This window comes from Hemicordylus capensis, chromosome 14, assembly GCF_027244095.1.
Source record: "Hemicordylus capensis ecotype Gifberg chromosome 14, rHemCap1.1.pri, whole genome shotgun sequence".
In the NCBI taxonomy this organism is placed as follows: domain Eukaryota; kingdom Metazoa; phylum Chordata; class Lepidosauria; order Squamata; family Cordylidae; genus Hemicordylus; species Hemicordylus capensis.
Genome location: NC_069670.1, coordinates 18,005,676 through 18,029,182, shown reverse-complemented (window position 1 = coordinate 18,029,182; position 23,507 = coordinate 18,005,676). Strand labels below are relative to the sequence as shown.

General features: G+C 53.0%; 1 protein-coding gene across 6 annotated transcripts in view; it reads right to left on the bottom strand.

Annotated features, from left to right (window-relative positions):
• The window catches only part of ARHGEF11 (Rho guanine nucleotide exchange factor 11), a 59,641-nt gene that overhangs the window by 1,458 nt on the left and 34,676 nt on the right, over window positions 1-23,507 (bottom strand). For 3 of the 6 annotated variants that reach the window (XM_053278068.1, XM_053278069.1, XM_053278071.1), the window contains 29 exons: window positions 22,648-22,722; window positions 22,365-22,466; window positions 20,496-20,594; window positions 20,238-20,280; window positions 19,622-19,718; window positions 17,438-17,560; window positions 16,284-16,307; window positions 15,016-15,157; window positions 14,796-14,892; window positions 14,533-14,562; window positions 13,459-13,585; window positions 12,367-12,546; window positions 12,038-12,085; window positions 11,138-11,325; window positions 10,039-10,185; window positions 9,636-9,715; window positions 9,387-9,512; window positions 8,183-8,300; window positions 7,732-7,910; window positions 7,543-7,618; window positions 7,140-7,307; window positions 6,893-6,980; window positions 6,192-6,299; window positions 5,875-5,963; window positions 4,879-5,109; window positions 3,814-4,197; window positions 2,569-2,655; window positions 1,422-1,720; window positions 158-329 (listed from right to left, as the gene is read on the bottom strand). In XM_053278068.1, the coding sequence (XP_053134043.1) occupies window positions 158-329; window positions 1,422-1,720; window positions 2,569-2,655; window positions 3,814-4,197; window positions 4,879-5,109; window positions 5,875-5,963; window positions 6,192-6,299; window positions 6,893-6,980; window positions 7,140-7,307; window positions 7,543-7,618; window positions 7,732-7,910; window positions 8,183-8,300; window positions 9,387-9,512; window positions 9,636-9,715; window positions 10,039-10,185; window positions 11,138-11,325; window positions 12,038-12,085; window positions 12,367-12,546; window positions 13,459-13,585; window positions 14,533-14,562; window positions 14,796-14,892; window positions 15,016-15,157; window positions 16,284-16,307; window positions 17,438-17,560; window positions 19,622-19,718; window positions 20,238-20,280; window positions 20,496-20,594; window positions 22,365-22,466; window positions 22,648-22,722 (3,727 nt within the window). The remainder of the gene's footprint in view (window positions 1-157; window positions 330-1,421; window positions 1,721-2,568; window positions 2,656-3,813; window positions 4,198-4,878; window positions 5,110-5,874; window positions 5,964-6,191; window positions 6,300-6,892; window positions 6,981-7,139; window positions 7,308-7,542; window positions 7,619-7,731; window positions 7,911-8,182; window positions 8,301-9,386; window positions 9,513-9,635; window positions 9,716-10,038; window positions 10,186-11,137; window positions 11,326-12,037; window positions 12,086-12,366; window positions 12,547-13,458; window positions 13,586-14,532; window positions 14,563-14,795; window positions 14,893-15,015; window positions 15,158-16,283; window positions 16,308-17,437; window positions 17,561-19,621; window positions 19,719-20,237; window positions 20,281-20,495; window positions 20,595-22,364; window positions 22,467-22,647; window positions 22,723-23,507) is intronic. The other 3 variants (XM_053278072.1, XM_053278073.1, XM_053278070.1) reach the window with 3 other exon arrangements.

The window sequence follows — 23,507 nt, the reverse complement described above, 5'->3', positions numbered from 1 at the left end:
GGAGCGTTTCAGGTGCCTGGCAAAGTGCAGCCGGGAGCTTGCAGACACCAGATCCCAGCCGAGTCCGGCTCCTCCGGGACCCTGCTGGCAGAGGAAAGCCCAGCAGTAGGAGCCAAGGGGCCGGCGGGAGCTCGGGAAAGAGAGCCCTGCTTCTTACCCGGCTCAACTGCCGAAGAGGGCCAAGGGTCGTGGCTGGCTTCCGACGGTGGTGGGCTCTCCGGCGGTGCCGATCCGCTCAGCTCTGGCGGTGGGTTTCCCACAGGGGTGGTGTCCGCAGAAGAGCCTCTGCTCAGCGACCGGACGAGCTGCTGATGGGCCGTCTCGACATCCTGCAAAGGCAGCAAGCGAGGAGGGAGAACCTATGAGCACCCCAGGCTCCAGAGGCAGGCCCCCTGCTTCCCGTCAGGCTCAGCGGCGGCTGCGGCGGCTTCTCCGTGGCGACTAATATTCAGAGATTTGCAACCACGTTCTCAGAAGAGAAAAGCAATCGGTTGGTTCGTGGTTCCGAAAGGGCCCGCAGTCGAAAAAGCATAAGGGAGGGACCGCTCTGGAGGGGGGATGCTGTGCTGGGGCTGGACAAAAACAGTTGCTCTCCCCCAGTGGAAGGGAAGAGAACCACCTTTTTAAAAATAAAGGCACCTCTTTGCTCAGTTAGCAGGGGAAATGGGGGACTCCTCCCTTCAATGAATTCACCACACGCTCAGGGGTTGTTTTAAGATCTGGCAAAAGCAGCCGGGGAGAACAGCAGGGGCCCCGGGAAATGTCTTTGCCATCCCAAGAGGGGAGGTCTAAACAAGGACTCTGCCCCACAGGACCTTCAAGGGACCCCTGATGAAGAGAGAGAGCACAGCACAGGCTAGCTCTTTAAAGTGGGGAGGGGGTAGCCAAAGACAGGCGATTGTTCTGTAGCCCCACACCCCTCACTTCATAGGAACACAGGAAGCGGCCTTCTACGGAGTCCGACCATTGGTTCATCTAGCTCAGGATTGTCTACACAGACGGCAGTGGCTTCTCCCATATTCAGGAGTCTTTCCCAGCCCTACCTGGAGATGCAAGGGAGGGAACTGGGAACCTTCTGCACACAAGCTCTTCCACTGAGCTACGGCCCCATCCCCTCAGGGGAATCTCTTCCAGTGCTCACCCGTGTAGTCTCCCATCCAAGTGCAAACCAGGTCAGATGCTGCTTAGCAAAGGGGACCCTTCAAGCTTGCGGCCACAAGACCAGCTCTCCTCCCACTCATGCTTTTCAACACGACCCATTTCCCAGTTTTCCAGCCTCCCGCTAGAGGGATTGGCCTCTTCGTTCTCTCCGGCCCCCTTGCCTCACTCAAGGTGGCACTTGTGCACTCCTTCCGCCGCCCCCATTTCCCTCTCTTTGGGGCAGGCAAGAAGGGGTCACCCCTTTGCCTGGCCAGCCTCACCTTTAGTCTGGTCAGCTTCAGTTTGAGCTGCTCCATCACCCGGAAGATGACGTCCACGTCCGGAGCCCCTTGGCTGGAGGGGGAGAGAGCTGGGGGCCCCGGGCCTGGGAGGTCGCCAGTCCAGCCGGGGGGTGGGGGGTGTTCCTCCTCGGCGTGCCCCTGGGAGCTGTGGGGCAGCCTGGCAAGAGGCGGGCTCTTCTGCGGGCTGAAAGGACCGGCTGGCCCCACCAGGCTGGGGCTCCGAGCATCTGTCTGGGATTCCCCGGAACTAGCCGGCAGGCTCACGTAGAAGTAGTTTCCTGACGGGGGGAGGAGACGGAGTCAGTATCTGAATGGCGAGACTGGGGGCTCTGTCCCCTGCACTTGGTGGGGCGGGGAGAAGAAGAGCGGGGCCATCAGGCACTCATTGAGCGCCACGGCCAAGCCCAGCATCCAAGCTTAACCACAAGCACTTTGGCCTCCAAGGAAGCAACCAGCTCCCAAGAGCCCAATTTCAGGAGGAGGAGGAGATGGCGGAGGTGGCTTCACTGGTGCGTTGAGTCGAGAAGCACAGGTGGGGCCTGGAAACAGGTATCACGTAGGACCATCAGGCCGTGGGACGGAGCCTGGCCAAACACACTCACCTCCCGGCCATGGATTGCTCCCCACTGCCTTCCCCAGAGACCGAGAGAGAACTGCCACAGAGGGTGACATAGGGAGGATTTTTTTCCTGGCTGTAAATCCGACCATACCCGTTTTGACGCGAGTCGGGAAAAAGGCCAGAAAGAGACTGCAAGTAACGAGGGCACTCCGCTTGGGGAGTTCTGGGGGAACTGGCTTACCAAAAGAAGCCGTGGGGTCTGGGAAGCACAGAAAGATGGGCCCCAACTCCACTGGGCAACCCACTGCCTCTCCCTGAAGAGACAGGCCTGCACGCAGAGGCAGCAGGGACAGCACCGCTGCACTCGACCACAGCTGGCCACGGGCATCCTCGGCTCCGTGGAGAAGGGGTTGCGAGCAGACCTCCATCCCGCTCCTGCGCCCAGCCCCCTTCCTAGGGACCCACCCGCAGCACAGGGGACGGAGGGCGCAGGGACAGTGGCACACAGCCCAGGAACACCAAAGAGCCACTCAGACAGAGAGAAGGCCACTGGTCGGTTTCCTTTACCATCCACATGCTCTGCTTCTCCAGCGTCCGTTTCTGATTGGCTGCCCTCTGGCAAAGGTAGAGCGCCGTTAGTTCCCGCCACCTCAGCTGTGCAAGAGACACCAGGAGAGAGAGAGGAGTGCCCGGGAGTGGGGGGGGGGAGAAGAATGCAGTAGGGGGGAAATATGAGAGAGAGAGAGAGAGAGAGAGAGAGAGAGAGAGAGAGAGAGAGAGAGAGAGAGAGATCAATATCCTAAAATCATCACAGGAGCCGGTTAGTGCCCAACACCCACAGAGAAACATTCAGAGGAAGCCAGAGTGAGTGGGGTGGAGCGACAGGAAGCAAGGCATGCAAACAGAAATTGTGATTGTTCAGGATACTGAAGAACAGGCACCCAAGTCCCAACAGGCATAGCAAAGAGAACAAAATAGAGCCTCTTGTCTGCAGGACCTGGGTTCAAATCCCCCTTCGCAACCCCAGCCCCCTTCCTTGTGCGTGCCTCTGCTGGCTGATGCCAAAGGGAGAAGCTGTCGAGCCTGTTCCGGCACGAGCCATAACAAACTGGCTGGGTGACTCTGGGCTGCCAGTCACTTCTCTCTCAGCCTAACCGACTTCACAGGGTTGTTGTGAGGAGAAACTTAAGTATGTAGTACACCGCTCTGGGCTCCTTGGAGGAAGAGCGGGAAATAAAATGTAAAAAATAAATAAAATAAAAATAAAAAACAGCCAGTCTTTAAGGTGCCACAGGACTCTTCGTCAAGGAAATGTTTTGCCTTTCACTTGGTACAGAAGCTAGCGGCAATGTTGTTCTATTTCATTCCCTAGGCCTTGGGCTCGCCACTCTGTTCCTCAGGAGTCACATGACCCATCTCCCAAATAATCCCCGAAAGAGCCCACAGCATGCGCCAGCTTCTGGCAACGTTCTCACAACCCTCCTCCTGGGTCCTCCAACCTGAATGCCTGTGACAGTATGTTCCCACTCCACCCTGGCACACCGTTGACCTTCTCGGACCACTACCCCATTTAGCCGAGGACTCTCTCCTCCAATCAGCAATGGCTTTCCAGCCCCTGCTCCAGAGAACTGGGTGTCACGGGCACTGGACTTGGACTGGACCCCACCCCCCAAACCGTGGCCCCCTTGGCTGGACAATGGATCAACCAACGGATCGGGCCAACGGATCGACCAACGGATCAGGCCAACGGATCGACCAACAGATCGGGCCAACGGATTGGGCCAACGAATGGATCGGCCAACGAGCCCCTACCTTTCCGCACAACTTTGTAGCTGCCTGGCCCCTCGGCAGCTGGGGGCTGCTCTGTCTCCTGGGAGCCCGCCTGGCTTACGGGAGGCTCCCCTGGGTTCTCGCACCAGCAGGGCTCCATCCCCTCCGCTGCCCCCGTGCTCTGGGCCTTGGGCCTGGCTGCACTACACTCCAAGTCTGTTGAGGAACGCCCAGGGACCTCTGTGGGGTCGCAGCCCTTGGCAGACTCGAGGGGCTGCTCTTGGCTTCCTGAGTCCTGGCTGGTCGGCGCTGAGCCCCAGTGCTGGTTGGCACCAACCACAGATGGCGTCGGGGTCAGGTCCTCTTCGGGGTCAGGCTCTCGGCAGGGTAGAAAGCTACGCAGGACGAGGTGGCGGAGGGTCTCCACTGCAGGGGGTACAGCAAAACCAGAGCCAGACATGGAGTCAGGTGGAATCTCAGAAAGGGATTCCTGGTTCCCCCAGCAGGTCCAAGGTTTGCAGCCCAAGCCATCCTTAAGAAAGAGGCAGTCACTGCAAGGGGAGGTTTGGCCAGCAGCAGGGAAGGGTCATGAGAACCTCCACCGGTACCCAAATGGTCATTCTTTTAACAGGCTGGATTTTTACTTGGACATTTTGATCTGCTGCTCTCCTGTGATAACTGCTTCCTTTGTTATGACTTACCGGTCCCGCTCGTTTTCCGTGACTATAGCCCCAAGCAACTATTCAAGCTGATATTATATTATACCCACTGGCAAGAGAACTTCTCCTACTATGAGGCCTGATTTTTACAAAACCCTTAAGTATTTTAGATAGTGCCCGAAACACGGAAAATGCATGGGTAACGGAATCAGAAACGATACCGGACAATGCCAAAAAATTCTGATTCCGATATCTTGCACGTTTCAGACATTATATAGAATACTTAAGGGTTTTGTAAAAATGCGGCCTCATAGTAGGAGAAGGTTCTTGTCCCAGTGGGCATATTAACTTGAAAATTGGCTTATGGCTACAGTCATGGAAGAAGTAGTAAAGTGTTTGATTCCGTTACCCTGGGAACTGTCCAAGAGAGGAAGAAGCAAGCCCTCACCATCCTCCAGAGCTGATTCAGCCAAACTTTCTGCAAATACGGGCTCTTGAAGCAACTGGAGCTGTCGGCTGGGTCCAGGCGTCTCCTCTGGAGGCAACGCCTCTGTCTCCACAGAGGGCAACAACCCGGCGGGTGTCTGCTCCTCTGTCTCCTCCTCGTTGCCTTCAACCTCCAACTCTTCCAACAGCACTGGATGTTTCTCCTCAGCTAGTACTTCAGTGGGGGTATCATCTGTTGGGGCAAGGAAGGAGTGGGGGGCGGGAGGAAGTCTTAGAGCCAAAGTCACTGGCCAGCAATATCCAATTTTTTAAAAAAAAAATCAACTGAGAGATACAAGTGAACCCTCTTATCCGTGGGGGTTCCATTCCATGGGGGAACCACGGATAACGGGGCTGCAGATTGAAGTCAATTGGATTGAAGTCAATTGGATTTGAGGGTGTGTGTGTGTGTTAGGTTCCTGGAGGCTGGCAAAAAGGGCAAAAAAATATGAAAAGTGAAAATAAAGTGCTGCGTCGGTGGCCAGCTGTCTAGGAATCCCCCCCGCACGTCCCAAATTCTCCGCTTTTCCGTGAAAAACTGTGTGTGTGGGGGGGATCTTTTTTAAAAAACCAATGAGCCACAAAATGTCTCCTTTTTACCCAATGGCAACCAGAAACGACCGCCAAGGCCCTTTCCGGCCATCTCGGGACTGCAGAGACGTGGGCTTCAACCCTTTTGTATTCGCCGATAACGATGGCGGGCGTCAATCAGAAACCCACAGATATGCGGAACCGCAAATACCACCTGTATTCTGGCCCAACTTCTACTCTAGGACCCAGCGGCATTGTTGAGGCACTGGAATGCAATGGGCAGCCACGACAGAAATGAGGTCACTAAAGATGGCCATTCAATGGCCAGTGTGGAAGCAACCTAGGAGAGGCCCCAAGGAGAGCAGGCAGCCAGCGTGGCTACCACCGTGGCCGCTACAAGTCTCCGGCTCCATCCTCAGCCGCTCACCAGAAGCCCCTTCCTCTTCTGCTTCGTGTCCGGAGGCGCCATTTCCCTGGGTCAGGTTTGGGGAGATGTCAGCATCCTGCAGCATCAGACTAACGAGGAAGGACAGAGATGGCAAGAAACAGAAGGTTTAGAGGGGAGGCATCCCTCCAGCTTGGATCAGGGCCAGCCTGGGCTCCAGGACGGGGCAGAGTCCCTGGCTCCAACATACCCCCTCCCTTTGCAGCCAGCCTCTCTTGGTTCAACAGCTCCTGCCTTGCTAGACCTGGGGAGGGCAGATGGGAGCCTCTCCCTCCCTCCCCGCTCCTCTTCCTGCTCACCTCGTGGGTGCCGGACGGTGAAAAGCAAGCCCCGCTGAGGGTTGCTTGGGAGGGGAAGTGGCATTCCGAGTGGCACTCTTCACAGCATCCTCCAACAGCTCCATCCACCTGTGGGGGGGAAAGGGATGTGGAGGGTCTGTCAACACCTTGAAGCAGAAGCTTAAACACTATTGGTCACGGCGGCGGCTTTACTCATTCGTTATCTTTTCCTTGTATTTTAAATCTTTGAAGTCAGATCTGTGTTTTTATATTTTAGCGTAATGTATTAATGGTGTGATTTTTATAACCTTGTTTTAATTTTTGTGTGAACGGCCTTGGGATTGTTTTAATGGAAGGCGGTATACAAATTTAACGATAAAGAAATACATACACGAAATTTGCTTTTGTAGATTTTTGCTCACTGACTTTGTTGCGCCAACTAAAACTGGAGGGGAGAAACCAAACAATTTAGGAGCTTCTCTCCACCTTGTTTGGGTTTCGATTCCTCTTTCCTCTTTCACAGGGAACAAAAACTCATTCAAGGGTTAGGGTGAGGGACCCTCTCCCAGATAGAACCGCTTCACTAAATCCACTCACAGACTGAATCTGCCTTCTTTGCTGATGCACCACATTACGGGCTCAAAGCCCCCTTGCCAATAAGGTATTATCTCAAGAGCTGCCTTGCTGACTCTTTCCCACCAAGGCAAGGGTAAAAATCTTACGTGTTCTTCTCCGACGGTGTCAGAGCAACCAGCTCATAGATCTGAGGCCCCAATTCTGAAGTGCAGATGATGAAGAGGGCGCGCTTATCTGAACGGGAAACAGAGGCAGAATGGGTATCCCAGGCCCTACCGTTTCAGCGTGTAAGGTTTCATACAGGAAGGAAAACTCAAGCCGCTGCCAGGCACAGAGCACAGGTAAGAGCAGCAGTCCCAGGATGTCATGCCGGCCACTCCGGCCTCCCGTTACCTGTGGCCACGGAGCGGATGAGCACAGAGTTGAGCTTGAGGATGGGGCTGAACGTCTGCTTCGTGTCGGAGGAGCCCAGCGCCGTCTTGCTGTGGCACTTCAGCACCAGTTTCTCGTCCTGTCGCTGGAGGAGCACCAAAAGATCTTCCAGCAGCAAGACGTGCAGATCTGCGTGTGTGAGAGAGAAAGCGGCTTGGCGCCCTCTAATTCGCTTCCAATCTCCTGGCCAAACCTTGGCACAGAAGGCCTTAATTTGTCTATGATTTATTTCTCTGCTTTGGAAACTTGCTTGAAAAGCAGTATAGCAACATCCGTTGTAGGCCTGGCCTCCCAAATCGACCCAATACATCCCAGATCAGGGTAAGGGGTTCCCCTCAGAAGCCCTTGGGTGCCTCTCACGTACCCACAGTCTTATCCTTGCTGATGCGCCAACTCAGTGGGCCCTCGTGGATCATGCGCCGGCTCCGGAAGTCAAGGTTCTGGGCACGGAAAGCAGGAAAAGGCAACATTTGGAAGAAGGGCAGGCGGGAAAATGGAGCAGAAGCATAAAAGGAAGGGGTGAGGAAGACGACCCCCTTCGGACTGGCCGTACCTTGAACTCCGCTGCCAGTGGGTTGCTGGTGCGCTCTAGCGAGGTCGCATCCAAGCGTTTCTGGTAGGCCTCCAGGCGGTGCTGGTTCTCCGCCCGCTTCACTGCCTCGTTCACGTACCTGAGGATCTCCCGGCACTGGTCACGGGCCCGGCACAGCTTCTTGTGTTCCAGCGTCTCTGCTAAGCAAGGGCAGAGGGGGCGACTCAGCCGGTGGGAGGGGGAGATCTGCTTTTTCAGGGCAACTGACTAAAACACCTTCACGCCATCCCAGGAGACACGCAAGAGGAGCCGTGCTGGATCAGACCCACAGTCCATTTAGCCCCCCAAGAACGAGCTGCCCTTTCCCCAGCTCTACGATATTTTTTTTCAGATGGGGCACTGGGCATTGGCAGAGAGGGAAGAGGGACAGGCAAGGTGTCAGCCTCTTTCCAGGACACTCCCCGCCACATACCATGGGTGTGCTTGATGATGTTCTCCAGCAGCAGCGGGTACTTGGTCAGACGCTGCATTTCTGAGATGATGAGATCTTTGAGCTGGAGGCGCCGGCACTGGGGGTTACTCTCAGCTTCCTGGGAAAGGACAGGGAGAGGTGAGGGGAAGCACTCTGACCATGTGCAAAGGGAGGAACGGAAGGAGCCACAGAGGGGCACATCTCTGGAAGAACCACCTTGTCCTCTTTGGGCCCATCTTTTCAGCTGGCAGTGTTCAAGCTAGGACCTTGGTAGCAACGTTACTGAGAACACCTATTTTTATTTATTTATTCAATTTATGTCATGTCTGACTCCAAGGGCTCCAGGCAGTTCATGTATTCATTCATTCATTCATTCAATTTCTATACCGCCCTTCCAAAAATGGCTCAGGGCAGTTCACAAAGACAAAACAAGACCACCTAATCAAACAGGGAGTAAAAAATCCAACACGTTCAGAAATCACAGCAATTAAAAAAAAAAAAACTAAACAGCAATTTAAAATTTAAAATATTTAAAACGTAAACCTTTTAAAAAAAAGATATAGCTCGGGGCGCGGGGGGGGTGCCTTAGATTATTGGCGGGAAGGGAGCGGGGAGCAGTGAACACATCACAGGAAAATGAACCCGCGAAAGCAGTTGAGCGGGCAGCAGCATCACCATAAAAGCCAAGAAGGGAGGAAGGAAAGAGAGCTGGAGGACGCCTAGGTGGGAGTTAAGAATGCTCGTTTCATTGACTCAACTTCCCCCTGCTCCTAGAGGACGGAAAAGAGGACGGACTTTTCCTCTTAGTGTACTTTTGCGCTGATAGGGGACGGGGGGGAGAGAAGAGAGGCCTCCTGTGACCCCCGGGTCAGGGGGACAGGGAAGCAAGGAGACCCTCTTGTGCCGTACCCAAAACGCTCAAGAGGCATGCTTCGTCTTGTCACCATTTCCCGAGCGCTGGACTCAGACCGGGGAGACCCAAGTTCAAATCCCCGCTCGGCCCCGAAACTCACCGGGCGACTCTAGGTCAGCCTAACCTACCTCACAGTGGGGTTGCGAGGGTAAGGAGAAGCATGTGCACTGCTCTGGGCTCCTCGCAGGAAAGGTGGGACAGGAAGGTGAATGAATGAATGAATGAATGAATGTCCTCTCCCAGTCACGTGCTCATTAAGCGAAAGGGCCCACCACCGTCGCCACAAGATACCTGCATGAACAGCTGGAAGCGGGTCTCCTTCCGCTGCTTGGTTTTGATCAGCTCCAGGGCCGTGGACTGGTAGGCACAGAAGTCAGCTGCCACTTGCTGGATCTCCTCCCGCTCCGGACCATCAAACTGGGACGGGGAGGACAACCTGGTCAAGCTTGGGAGGTCAGCGGACAACCCAGAGAGAAAGAGGCTCGTGTGCCCCAATGCCCCCAACAGGGCAGCCCTCCGTATCTTCTCCCGGAGCATTACCCGAGAGAGCATGAGGTCCCCAATCTCCTTGATCACCGGCCCTTCCTCGCGGAGCTTCTTCATGGATTCCGACAGGGAATCTGGACACGAGGGGCACGGGGGAGGGTGGCGGGAAAGAAGGGGAGAGTTTGGAATAGACACTTGAAGAGCACCATCTACCTATGGAGTTATCACTATTGGGTTAGGGTCACCAAAGCACAGGAAGCTGCCTTAGAGCGAGTCAGGCCATTGGTCCATCTAGCTCAGGATTGCCAACACTGACTGGCAGCAGCTCTCCAAGGCTGTGGGATGCATCTGGCCTGGCGGAAAGAAAGCAGCAGCCCACGTGGGCAACAGAGTCAGGGCTCAGCCAGCAAGCCCCCTACACAGCCACGTAGAGAGAGAGAGAGAGAAGCAGCCTTACTGTGGATCTCTATCAGCTCAGGAAGGTTGGGGAAGAGCAGGGCCAGCTCCTCGCGAGAAAGCAGGTTCTCTTTCCTCATCCGCTGATAGAAAAGGACGTCCAGGACACGCAGGATCCGCAGGTGGGAGGCCTCTGTCACAAACAGCTCTGTGCCAAGGGATGGAAGGGAAGACGGGGTATGAGCAGGAGTCCACACTGGTTTAACTAAGGGGTAAGAGCCCACCTTTTTGTTCTTGTGATGTGGTTGATAACCAGTCTTGAGTCTTATGAGACTCAAGACTGGTTAAAAAACCACATAACGATCATAAAAGCAGCAGGTTTTGATGAAAAAGGCAACAGGGTGAGAGACAAAAACGGGTCTATAATGCAGCGCCCAATCCAATGACCAGTCAGAGATCACAAGAAAGCCATCACAAAGGGATAACTCTGCTGGGACCTGAAGGACAGCAAAGGCAGCACTAGACAAACGTGACTACGGCAGGAGTCCCAAGAGTGGGCACCAGACCCCAGCAGGATCTGGAAAGGACGCAGCCAAAGAAATTGAACTGTGGGCTGGACACAACCCTGCCACTGGGGTGAAAAGCCAGGAAGGGTGTGACTGCCAAACCTGGGCACTAGTGGGCGCCAGATGGCTTTGGTGACTAGTGGCAAAGTCCCCCTTGAGGGGCCACGGATGCTTCTTCTTCTCAGGAGTCTGTTTCTAGGGCTGATTTCGCAACTATCCTGAGACCCAAATGGGCTTGATGGGTAGGACCTTTCTCATGGGGCTTCCAAACATGTCCTTGACCCAGGCAAGGTCCCTCTTGTTTTCCCCTGATCTGTCTGGCCCCGTAGTGGAAAACAAGAGAGGTCCTACTCTTCAAATCCATTTGGGTCTTGGCTTTGGGGTCCTCACTGACAACCATTTAAGAACTCAAGTTCTAATCTCTTTGTTTACACTTGAGAGAACCCAGAAACCATTCACTCCAGACAACTTATCCAGGCCCCACCCACCCCCTTTTGGCCACAGAAAGCACCCCCAGGACCTTCAGGCACCTAACTGGTCTTCAGCCAGCAAAGCACAGCCACTGCAAGGGGCGGGCAAGCAACGATTCCTCACCATTGATGACTTCCTGGCGGTCGATCTCCCGCTGGGGGAGATACGCCACCACATCACGGCCCACCGTGTGTTGCCAGTTCTGGGAATCGAGCTCCGACTCCAGGTCAGAGAGCTGGCCGGGGTCGTCCTCCAGGAGGTGGGGAAGGAAGGCATCCATGCTGAAGCCCAGGTTTGGGGATTCGATACTCCTGCAGGGATGACGGGGTGCGGGGGGAGGTAGCAGTCAAGAAACGGATCTGCCCAAAAGGTCTCCCAACCCAAATGTGAGGCATGAAATAAACTGGCACCATCTGGAGAACCCAGAAAGGTCAACTCAAGGGCAGACTTTGCAAATGTCAATGAGCATTTTAAAAAAACAAAACCGTTTTATCGGAGGTCTTCGTAAGAACTAACCATTTACCCGAGTCTGGCCCTTTGGAAATAACAGTGTGGAAATCTTTATAGTTAAGACTCCGCTGCAACACTGTCCCCCTCCACCCACCCTCAGCCATCTTTCATTTCTTCCCCCTTCCTCTACTGCTCTCACCCAATACCCACAAAAAGGTAGCATTTTGTCAGTAACATTCCGGCCAATGAAGATTTTCTATCCGCATAACTCACAATGCTGTGACATTTACAAGGAAATGGAGCCTGACCAAAATCGTGCCTTCAATTAACTGGTGAGCAGATTTATTTTTTAAAAAAAATCTCCATTGGTGGATCCAGCGAAGGCAAGAAGGATTCCCCCCTCCAAATGCAGAGTGCAGGACTGCTATAAATATGGACGGGGTGCTCTGTTGCGGTCTTTCCCCATCAAACGCCAAGCCAGCCGAGGGGCCTGTTCCACTGAGAAAAACCAGACACCCCCTCCTGATGGAAGGATGCCTGTTCCTTTTCATCTGAGAATCTCGGGTGGCTCACCTGCGGCCCATTTTGGGCGTGTAGGGCGGCGTGGGGTTTTCCAGGGACCTAGAGACACAAGACGAAGAAATGTCAAAGTCTACAGCTACAAATATTTATATACCGCTTTTCAACCGACGTTTCCAAAGCGGCTTACAGAGAGAAATAATAAATAAATAAAATGGCTCCCTGTCCCCAGAGGGCTCACCATCTAAAATAAGAAACATGAGACAGTCACCAGCAACAGTCACTGCAGGGATGCTGTGCTGGGGATGGATTGGGCCGGTTGCTCTCCCCCTGCTCCATAAAGGGAATCACCACTTCCTCCTCTCCAAGACGCAGGCTCCTACCTGGCAGAAAGACTAGACGCCGAGGAGGATGCCGACTGATGGAGCCGGGTGGCCTCGGCAGCAGCGTCCATGTCCACGTCGCTCCGGGATCGAGGCACATTCTCTGCTTTCCGCAACCGTTTCAGCTCCTCCCGGCCCTTCAGGCTCTCTGACCGGCCCAGCTTGACTTCGGCCCTGTTGCTGAAGCCACAGATGAGAGAAAGAGGAAACACCTTAGCACCTGGAGGAAGTGTGTGTGTGTGTGTGTGTGTGTGTGTGTGTGTGTGTGTGTGTGATTTATTTATTTTTCAAGAGCGCACAAATAAAACTTTGCCCTGTTTACATCATGGCCACTGTTCAAAACCTCACACATCTCTATCATGTCCCTCTTCGTCTTTTCCAAACTTAGAAGTTTGGAAACGTTCACGAGAGCCAGCAGAGCGTAGTGGTTTGAGTGCTGGACTAGGGCTGGGAAGACCCGAGTTCGAATTCCCATTCAACCATGAAACTCACTGGGTGACTCTGGGCCAGGCATGAATCTCCCAGTCTAACCTACCACACAGGATTGTTGGGAGGATAAAGATAAGCATGGACCCCGCTCCGAGCTCCTCGGAGGAAGATCGGGATGTAAGTGTAAAAATAACATAAAATAAAATAAAAACGAGACCTCATTTCATGGGACTTTTTCCTAGAAGGGAAAATGCTCCAGCCCTCTGCTCTTCATTGAGGAAAGGAAGAAAGGATTTGCATGTTACCAAAAGTGCTCTGGCCTCCTGTCTAACATCACCATGGGGACTCAGGCCCCGTCCTGCCGCCTACTTGGGGTAGCAAGCATGAATTGCCCCCTTTGCTATGCAGGATCTGCCCTGGTTTGCAGTTGAATGGGAGACTACTTGCATGAGCCCTGTAAGATATTATCCTTGGGGAGGGGGCTGCTCTGGGAAGAGCAGAAGGTTCCAAGTTCCCTCCCTGGCAGCAACTCCAAGATAGGGCTGAGAGAGATTCCTGCCTGCTACCTTGGAGGAGCTGCTGCCAGTCTGTGAAGACAATACTGAGCTGGATGGACCAAGGGTCAGACTCGGTAGAAGGCAGCCCCACTATGTTCCTATGTACCTGTCCGACTCCAGAAGGTCTTCGGGGAAGCTGCCGGTGGAGAGACGCTGCATGCCGGACTCCGGGGAGTCATAATGCTGGTTGTTCTCAAAGTGCTGGATGATGTTCCTCACGTTGCCAGGTTTAACTGATTAAAGGGAGGTGGGAAGTCGAGCCGTCAGAAGACCGCCACCCTCACAGCGGTGGCCTCAACAGTGAGAGGAGGCTGGCGTGGGTGCGGGGGGTGGATGCAGGTGTGCGAGGGCTGATCCAGGCTGGCCTGGCAGAGTCGGCCAAGGGGGCTGCACAACTCCGACCCTCTTGCAGATGCTGGACTACCCTTCCTATCGTCCCTCGCTATGGCTAGGGATGACGGGAGCTGTGGTCCAAAAGCAGCGGACAGGCCAAAGCCCGGCAGCCCTGCCCGAGCCCCTCCTCAGTGATGGCATTTTGCTCAGCAAGGAGGCCCCAGACCTTCTGGGGACCCGACAGGCTTCGAGATGCCCTCGCCCAGCTCCGCAGCCCATCACGGCGGCCTCAGGCCACGCCCAGCATTAGGGCCCCAACGATCCAAGCAAGTGGGAATGAAAAAGAGGCCGCCAGCACCCAAGGAAGAGGCCCGATCTCTAAAGAGGAGGACATCTGCTCCCCCTCTGTGAGGGGAAGCATATATCTCCGGTGCAACCAACACACCTTGGAAAGAAAATGCCCACTTTTCTGGTGAACCCCCAGCCTCAGGATGAGCCCACCTGGGAGCCAAGAGGGCTTTGGCATGGCCAGGAGGTCCCGTGTGCCCAGACCACCACCATGTTTGGAGGGACCCCCCTTACATTTTCAAGGGGGCTCTGCAGACTCCGGTGCAATGCATGGAAAGCCCAGAGAGGACATTCTAGGGTCTGGCTATCCACCAATGGACGCCAGACCCCCCAAAGCAACAGACTTCTGCACGTGGGGCGCATTACTCCCTCTCCTGGCTACAGAGCCGTGCTGGGGAACTGGTGGCCACGCAGCCAATGGGGCCAACTGCACAACGGCCCTCCCCAAGTTTTAAAATAAATAGTAGGGTGCGGGGGGGGAGCAGCAGGATGTTTTTACCTTCGACAGGGGACAAGGGGACATGAAATGCTGAAAAGAAAAACAAAAAAATGGGATGTCAAAATTAAGCGTGCACCACACTGATGGCAGATGAACACGCCGTGCTAAATGAGAGAGGTCCAAAGGAGGGAGTCCCAGAGGGGAGTGAGCCCAGCCCACCCTGGGGACTGGAGGAGCCCCAAGCCCTTTTGGGATAGCGGGGGTGGGGGGTGGGGGCCTCCATCCGGCCGCGCACAGCGTCAGCCCTGGCCTCTGGTACTTACTGCTCTGGGAGGAGCTTTTGGGCTTCCCGATGTACTTGAGGATGGGGTTCCGTTTCTTGTCCTCCATCACGTCCTTGTCTTTCTTTGTGCTGCTGCTCTGTTGACCCCGGAGAGGGAACGTGAGAGGCACTGCTGCTGGGCCCGGGGCCCCGAACAAGCCGGCCCCTTCCCCACAACCCCTGGGATGCCGCAAAACCCGGCCGCTGCCCCAGCCTCTCACCTTCTTGGTCTTGGGGAAGAACGGAAGCCATTTGTCCTTCTCCTGGGACTGCGACTTTTCCACAACGCTGGCTGGGCGGGCTTCCCGGGTCCGGATCCCCGAGTGGCTCATGTAGGTGTTCAAGGCAAAGCTCATGGGGGAACTAGGGGTTGGGGGAAGCAACAACACCTCCGGCTAAGGCTTCGGAAAAACACAGCCCTCTTCAGTGCTTCACAGAGCTCCATCACAGAGTCTAGGCCAAGCCTGTGATCGGATAGCTAAAAGAGTATCTAAAACAAGAGGTTGCTGAACTACAACTCCCATCATCCCCACAAGAAATTGGGGCTGGGGCTGAGAGGGGTTGTAGTTCAGCAACCTCTGGAGGCCCCCAAGTCGGGAACCACTGATCTAAAAGAAAAAGACTAAAAGAAGGAGCCTGGCGGTCAGTTTGCTTTCAGGCATAATTCAGAGGTTCCAGTCTTCACTGTTTAAGCCCTAAATCAGGATTCAACTTCGGCTGCTCTTTTCATCCATTACTTCAGTTTGCCACTGATTTCCGGGGATTTTTATTCTTGTCCTAATGTTTATTTGGATTGTGATGCCATTTCCCACATTTATTTCCCCAACGTGTTGTAAGCGGCCTTGAAGACTCTGCTCGAAAGGCAGGGTAGATCTTTTATAAGAATAAGGATTTGGCAGGGCGGGGAAGCCAAGCCTCAACACACACCCTCGGCTTCTCAGTCTCCAAGGGGAGAATGGCAGAGCACACAACTACAGGCCGCGAAATGGTGCCAAGAGTGGAAAATGAGATGTCAGAACAGCCTCAGCTAAAGGGCAGCCCCACAGCAGTCAGAAATCAGCCCCATATACAAGAGTTCCGCTGATCACTGCCTCTTGTTGGAGCAATGACTACACCACCTTGCAGCTTTCCTTGGTCCTGAAATATCCCGGCCTGATTATGCCCTCAACTAATCAGATATACCCAAAGAAGAAATACCATGCCTGAACCTGGAGCGCCTTCTGGTGCTGCTTCTGTCGGGCCCAAGAGACATCAAATAAATGTTGGGGAGACATGCCAAAATTTGTATAAAGGGAAAGCAAGTCATTCTTGGAAGCGGACAATGAGCTGTTCTGTTTTCTGTGGGCCTAAGATTCCCACATTTGCCAGCCCTGGCATGAGTCCCTCAATGTGGGTGCCCCCTTTCCTGTCACTGCCTATCAGCAGCCTGAGCTTATAACGTCCACTGAACTGAAGACACCCATGGGTGCCAAATTCAAGAGAGACTCACCTCCGGTCTTCTTCATATTTGGATCTGGAGGGAGAAGAAGGAGAAACAAGTTAGACGGGTTTTATGTGATGTCATCTCTCCCCAGTCCCTTATCCCGAATCATCAAAATCGATGTTCTGCTGGTGGTCTCACTGCCTCAGGTCTCTGGTGGCCAGGAGGAGGGTTCTCCCCTCACTCTTGGGTGCTCAGTCCTCAAATTCTTGTGACGTGAATCACAGACCTACAGGTGTGCTCACGACCAGCAAGGGCATTTCAAATGGGAATGGTCCCCTCGGATCTCTCAGACCTCATAAGGAAACCTGGAGGGACTTGAGAGAGGCATAAGGTACTGGGGACCCAAATCAGGGACAGTGGAATCAGAGCCCAGATACCTTCCTCCCAGTGCTACCAGGAAAATGAATTCGTGCAATCTCAGCTCCACGGCATCACCAGCCATTGCAGTGGCCAGAGCTGGTTCTGTGGCTCTTTAATCCAGGCAAATCTGAGGAACCCACAGTTGTGCTGAGCGCGACAACTATCAGGAAGAGCCTACAAGCCAAGCTGGGGGCAGCCGAATGTCTGGGCTGCCTACCAAAGCCAGCAAAAATGTGTAACCCCTCCTGGTGTTGACCCTCTGGTGACTCCCGACCAAATGAGACTGAAGGGGTTCGCTTCTATCTCCGTCCAGTATTCTTCAAACAAAGGACGGGGCAAACCAAACACCATTTTGCTGTGGCAAGCTCTCTCGGCATAGGGCACTCCCACTGCCAGCCAGAAAACAAACAAGATCCTGCATCTGGCCAGGCCATCCTGGCACAGAGCCACAGCTGTGCCACCGGGATGGATAGTTCTCCCCGAACCTCCCCTGGTCGTTCGGAATTAATTCAATCAAGAGATGAATCCATCAATCCAAAGACACAGCCTGGAAGCAAAGCAGGGGCAAGATAGTCTCCAGCCATTACCCTCACAATCGCCAGAGCACACCACGGACAAAGCAAGAGAGATACGTCTGGGCTCAGCACAGCCGCGGTTCCTCGCTGCGCTTGGGAAGCCTCAAAGGCTCTAGTGAAACTAAACGGCAGGATCGACCTTCCTCAAGAGAACAGAAAGGGGCTCTCGGACTCCAGATACCCCCTCCCCTCTCTAGCCCCATCCGGTCCAAACCTCTCACTCACAGGATGTCCCCGAGCTGAGCAATCTGCTTCTCGGCCACCTGCCGTTCCTTCTGGGGGTCTCCGTCCAGATCCATCAGGTCATTCTCCCCATATAAGCTCCCCAGCCCCATGGTTCGCTTTGTCCTGCAAACAGAGAGGGGGCCCCTGGCATGCTCAAGTCTCACAGACAGGCCCCTTTCCCTGGCTTTTCTTCTTCCGTTTCAGTGCTTATGTTTCAGTCCCACCTACCTCCACAACCAGCCCAAGATGGCTTAGAACAACCACAACAACAACATTAAAATCAAATAAAGTAGGCTAAAAGAGTTCCCAGCCTTGAGTCCTCAGATATTGTTGGACTACAACTCCCATCATCCCCAGCCACAATGGCCTTTGGCAGCAATACAATACTCTTATAGCTTGGTCCTTTCTCTCTTGCGACCCTTTCTGCCTGCAACTCCCAGAATACCTTGCGCAATGCCTCCTTATTCCCCACCCAAAGCCCACTTTTTTCTGCAAAGCCTTTCACACGCTGGTCTCCATAACCCGACTGTACCTAAGCTTGCGTTAACGATGACTACAGATATTTATATACTGCTTTTCAACCAAAGTCCCCAAAGCGTGTTACATTGAGAAATAAGAATAAATAAAGACGTCTCCCTGTCCCCAAAGGGCTGACACTTTGAAAAGAAACATAAGCTAGACACCAACAACAGCCACTGGAGGGAGGCTGGACAGGGCCAGTTGCTCTCCTCCTGTGAAACCGCTTTTATAGAATTTTAGACTGTAGGCTCCTCAAGGCAGGGATCTATCCGCCTTGTTCTCTGCAGGGCACCACACACATTATCACCATATTTGGGGTCTCTCCTAGAAAGCACGCAAAAAAAAGTGTTGAAAAACATTTTGAAAATGGCTACAAGTGGATCAGAGCACCCTCGCCTTATTTCTCTGTCTGATCAGAGGACATCCGCTACAAGATCCGCTGCAGCAAAACACCAATCCCATAACACTCCATTACAGATGGCAGCAGGAGCGGGAGCTTAAAACTGCAGGAGTTGTCACCCAATTAAAGATACCCAAGCTGATCAATCCTATGAATTTTAAATTAGTCAATCAATTTGTTTTGCAATTGTTCCAAAGCATGCGTGTGTGTGTGTGTGTGTGTGTGTGTGTGTGTGTGTGTGTGTGTGTGTGTATGCCCAGAGCGGTGTACTACATACTTGAGTTTCTCTTTCACAACAACCTTGTGAAGTAGGTTAGGCTGAGAGAGAAGTGACTGGCCCAGAGTCACCCAGCAAGTCTCATGGCTGGATGGGGATTTGAACTCGGGGCTCCCCGGTCCTAGTCCAGCACTCTAACCACTACACCACGCTGGCTCTCATATTTTTGGAATTCTTTGAGAGCGTCAATAGGCATGTGGATAAAGGTCACATAGCATACTATGTCAAATAATATATTTTTAAGAAAGCCTGGTGCCCAATTTATTGGGGGCAACTTTTTAGTTGTTTTAAAAAGACCACCTCTGATCTATTAGCCACCTAATGGCTCAGCGGGGAAACGCTTGACTATCAAGCAAGAGGCTGCCGGTTCGGATCCCCGCTGATACATCTATATCAGGCAGCAGCGATACAGGAAGATGCCGAAAGGCACCATATCATACTGCATGGGAGATGGCAATGATCAGCCCCTCCTGCATTCTACCAAAGACAACCACAGGGCTCTGTGGTTGCCACGAGTTGACACCGACTCGACAGCATACTTTACTTTACTGATCTATTAATTTAACCGATCGACTGGTTAAACACTGCAGCCCTATTTAAAAAAACTATCCAATGTAACACACACATTGCTGCTGCCCCAGCTTAACTCTAACCCCCCAGTGGTGGGGGGAGAGGGGGGGACCCTAAAGAGAAGAGCTGGAAAGCGACTCAGCCTCAGACGAAGGAAGGGGCTCACTACCTGGGGTCCCCGGATCTTGGCAGATGGCCACTGTGGCTGGGACTGATGATGGGAGTTAAAATAATAGGAAAACATTTAAAATCCCTGTTTTTATTTTGTTGTAAACCGCCCAGAGACGTAAATTTTGGGCAGTATAAAAATATGTTAATTAATAAAATAAAATAAAATAAAATAAAAATAAATTAATCTGGGGAACCAAGGCTGAGCTAAAAGGGACAGGCAGAATTAAAAAGTAAGGCGAGAGCTTACCGGTAATCCTGGATCTGCTCCTGGATCTCGGGCATGACAGCTTCCTGGGCCTCCAAGAAGGCGCTCCGGACGTCCTCCCCATTCCGCAGACGAGAGTCTGGAAGAGCCGTGGCCAAGAGAAAGCCCAACTGTTATGGGGTGCAGCGGGAGTGGGAGAGCCAGAGGCTTCTAGGGCAGCCGCAGCAGGAAAGCTCTGCAACCAGGGCTGTGAGAAAGACCTGGCGGGGTGCAGGGCCGGGGGCAAATCAGCCAGTGCAGGGGCCCTCCCAGGGTTAATTAACCACCCAGAGAACTTGCGTTCTGGGTGGTCTAGAAAAGTATTAAATAATTATGACGAGGGTGACAATAGTGGGGCTGGGAGCGGTTGTCCTGCCCTAAGGACAGCCCTGTCTGTGATGCCCAAGGAAATGCCTCAACACGCCCCCCTCCCCTCCGTGGCCCTCCAAAGACACCAGCTCCCTCTGTCAGGCCCAGCTATCTAGAGGAAGGCAAGGCCTGTGCCAGGAACATGTGGAGAGGGGCGGAGGGGAGGAGAACTCTCTCAAACGCTGTCACCTCTACTCTCAAGGTGTTCGTCTCTCTAAATTTTAATCCTGGGTGCTCACAGAGAACTCACCGATTTCAGCCAAGAGCTGGTCGGAGAGCTTGACTCTCAGAGGCTGGGGATGAAGCGAGGAGGAGAGAAAAAGTGGACTCAGGCGCAGAGCTCTGCTTGACAGAGCCCAGCGGCCGCCTAACGCTCAAGCCGGCCCTCTGCCTTGACAGGCGTGGCTCAGCAGATCCTGCCATTCCTTTCAATCCGGTTTGCTTCCCACCCACACCACCGACGGGCGGGCCCGATGCAACCAAGCCCCGGCTGCCCCGCAACGCTCACCGCCGTCTTCTCCAAGAAAATGTGCCAGACGTCCTTCCCGAGTCCCCGAGCTTCCTTGGGGTTCATCTGCTGGTAAACATCTGCACACAAGTACAACAGCTGCAAGGAGACAGAACGCAGGGAGGGGTCAGGGCGGCCACCAGCGGAAGGCCAGGAGGTTATGAAACGCCCCCGAGGACGCGAAAAGAGGAAGTGGTGAAGGGAAGGCTTCCTTGATGCTTATGCAAGCAAGGAGCCAAAGCGGACCAGATCACAAACCCCCAATCCTATTCTGAGACGTTGGAACTGAACTCCCAACTAGTCAACGCACACAAAATGGTCACTGGGACCAAAGACGTGGTTCAAGCCTCAGAGAGCCTCAACTTGCAGCTGACAGGTGAACGCTTTATTTTCTGGGGTCAGTTATTTATTTATTTCACACACTGGTATACTGCCCAAGACAGAAGTACAGTGTTAAAACTTGAAAAATTTAAAATTTAGCACAATGTTAAAACTAATGTAATTAAAAGCCTGGGTGAACAAATGTGTCTTAATTGCCTTCTTAAAAGTTGTCAGAGATGGAAAGGAAAAGGAAAGGTGGTGCCGTCGAGTTGGTGTGGACTCCTTGTGACCACAGAGCCCTGTGGTTTTCTTGGTAGAATACAGGAGGGGTTTCCCATTGCCTTCTCCCACGCAGTATGAGATGATGCCTTTCAGCACCTTCCTACATCACTGCTGCCCGATATAGGAGTTTCCTATATTCTGGGAAACACACCAGCGGGGATTCGAGCCAACAGCCTCCGGTTCTCTAGGCAGGTTGCTTCCCTGCTGTGCCATTAGGTGGCTTTGTCAGAGATAGGGAGGCTCTTATTTCAGCAGGGAGTGCATTCCAGAGTCTCAGGGCAGTAACAGTGAAGGCCCATCCCGGAGTAGCCACCAAATGAGCTGGTGGCAACTGCAGATGAATCTCTCCGGATGATCTCAATGGGCAGTGAATCTGCAGATGAATCTCTCCGGATGAATCTCTCCGGATGAACTGCAGATGAATCTCTCCGGATGATCTCAATGTGCAGTGGGGCTCATGGTGAGAAAGACATTCCCTTAAATACCTGTTGCCTTTTCACCTGTTGTACATTTATTTAAAAAAAACAAACTTTAACAAGTTCAAAAGAAAAAGAGTGGCAAAAATAATATCTTCCTCCCACCCTCAAGTTTATTTATCTATTTATCTATTATATTTTTATACAGCCTGTGTATCTCTCGGCGGTGTACAAAATTTAAAATATTTAAAAGTCACAAATTGAAATACACGAGAATAAAAACAATAGAATAAAATTATTAAAACAATTTTTAAAATGATTAAAATAATAATATTAATACTAATATTAATATTAATAAGTCAAATCCTTAGTACGGTTTTCACTTTATAAAGTTAACAAGTAAGAGAGTTTCCGGTCGTTCTGCATGAAGTTATCTAAAACACTTCCGAACTGGTTACCGAAGCACTTTTTAAAAGTTAGCATCCGGACTGCGTATTAATTAAGCTACACTTCATCCACATGGGGATGGGGCCCAATGGCAGAGCAACTGCTTTGCATACAGAAGGTCCCCAGTTCAATTCCTGGCAGCCTCTCCAGGGAGGGCTAGGAAAGGCTCCTCCCTGAAACCTCGGAGAGCTGCTGCCAGCCTGGGTGGACAACGCTGAGCTAGATGGGCCCTAATCAGACTCCGCAGAAGGCAGCTTCCTAGGTGCCACATAAAATGAGTAGCACCATGGCAGATTGACTCAAGCCCACCCCAGTTTGGAAGGAAAAAGAAGAGGGGAGACGGAGGAAGGAAGAAAGGGAAGAGGTTAGGGGATGAAAGTCAGGAAGTCTTTTTGGATCATACCAGAGGATTTGGGTCTGCCTGAGAGAAGATGTAGCGCAGGAAGACCCCCAGGTGAGCCGGCCGCGTTTTCAGCTTCCCCAAGTCCTGGAAGAGGGAATCACACTGGGAGGGGAAACACACCCAACAGAATTAGAGCTGGAAAAGGGAAAAAGGGCATTTCCCATTCGGGCTGCCCCAGAGCCACTAACACCCCCTGGACCAAGAAAACAAAGGGAGTGGGCCGAGAGAGCCTTTGGCACCACCTGCATCTCCCAACACCCCTGCCGCCAAGGTGCGCGCCTACCTCCTTGTTAAAGTACCCAGGATCGTAATCTTCCTCTGGGCCGATGATGAGCGGTCTTGATGCTCGGTCTAAATCCTGCAGAAAGCCATTTTTGAACGGCGACATGGGATCAGAAAGAAGAGCAAGGTCACCAAAGGCAGAGAGAAACAGAGAGTGGACGACACGAGAAGGAGATGCAGCAACAAAAGCTGATCAGTGTCTCATGCTTAAGTTTTTAGCCAGAACGGGGAGGGGGCGGTGGGAGAACCTGGACCTTCAGAAAATCGAGACCCACGTCTACCTGGATGGCTCAGAATTCGGAAGGCAAAACGATAAACCCACCAGCTTCGATGGCTTTAGAAGTGGCTTAAGACAAATTCATGGGAGGGCAGGTCTATTAGTGGCTACTCTTGATGGCTAGAGGCTACCCTCCAGGTCCAGAGGCAGGAGACCCCTAAATACCAGGTGTAGGGGATGCCACGGCAGGAGGGGGGCAGGCCTTCATCTCCTGACTGAGGCATCTGAGGGGAAACTGGAGGAAACAGGACGCTGGAATAGCGAGGCCTTCACAGCCTGATCCAGCAGGGCTGGGCTGGTGGAAGCAAGTATGAATTGTCCCCTTTCCTAGGCAGGGTCTGCCCTGATTTGCCTTTGAATGGGAGACTAAAGGTAAAGTGGGCCGTCAAGCCGATTTCGATTCCTGGTGGCCACAGAGCCCTGTGGTTGTCTTTGGTAGGATACAGGAGGGGTTGACCATTGCCTCCTCCTGCGCAGTATGAGATGATGCCTTTTAGCATCTTCCTAGATCACTACTGCCCAATATAGCACCAGCGGGGATTCAAACCGGCAACCTTCTGCTTGTTAGTCAAGCCTTTCCTCAC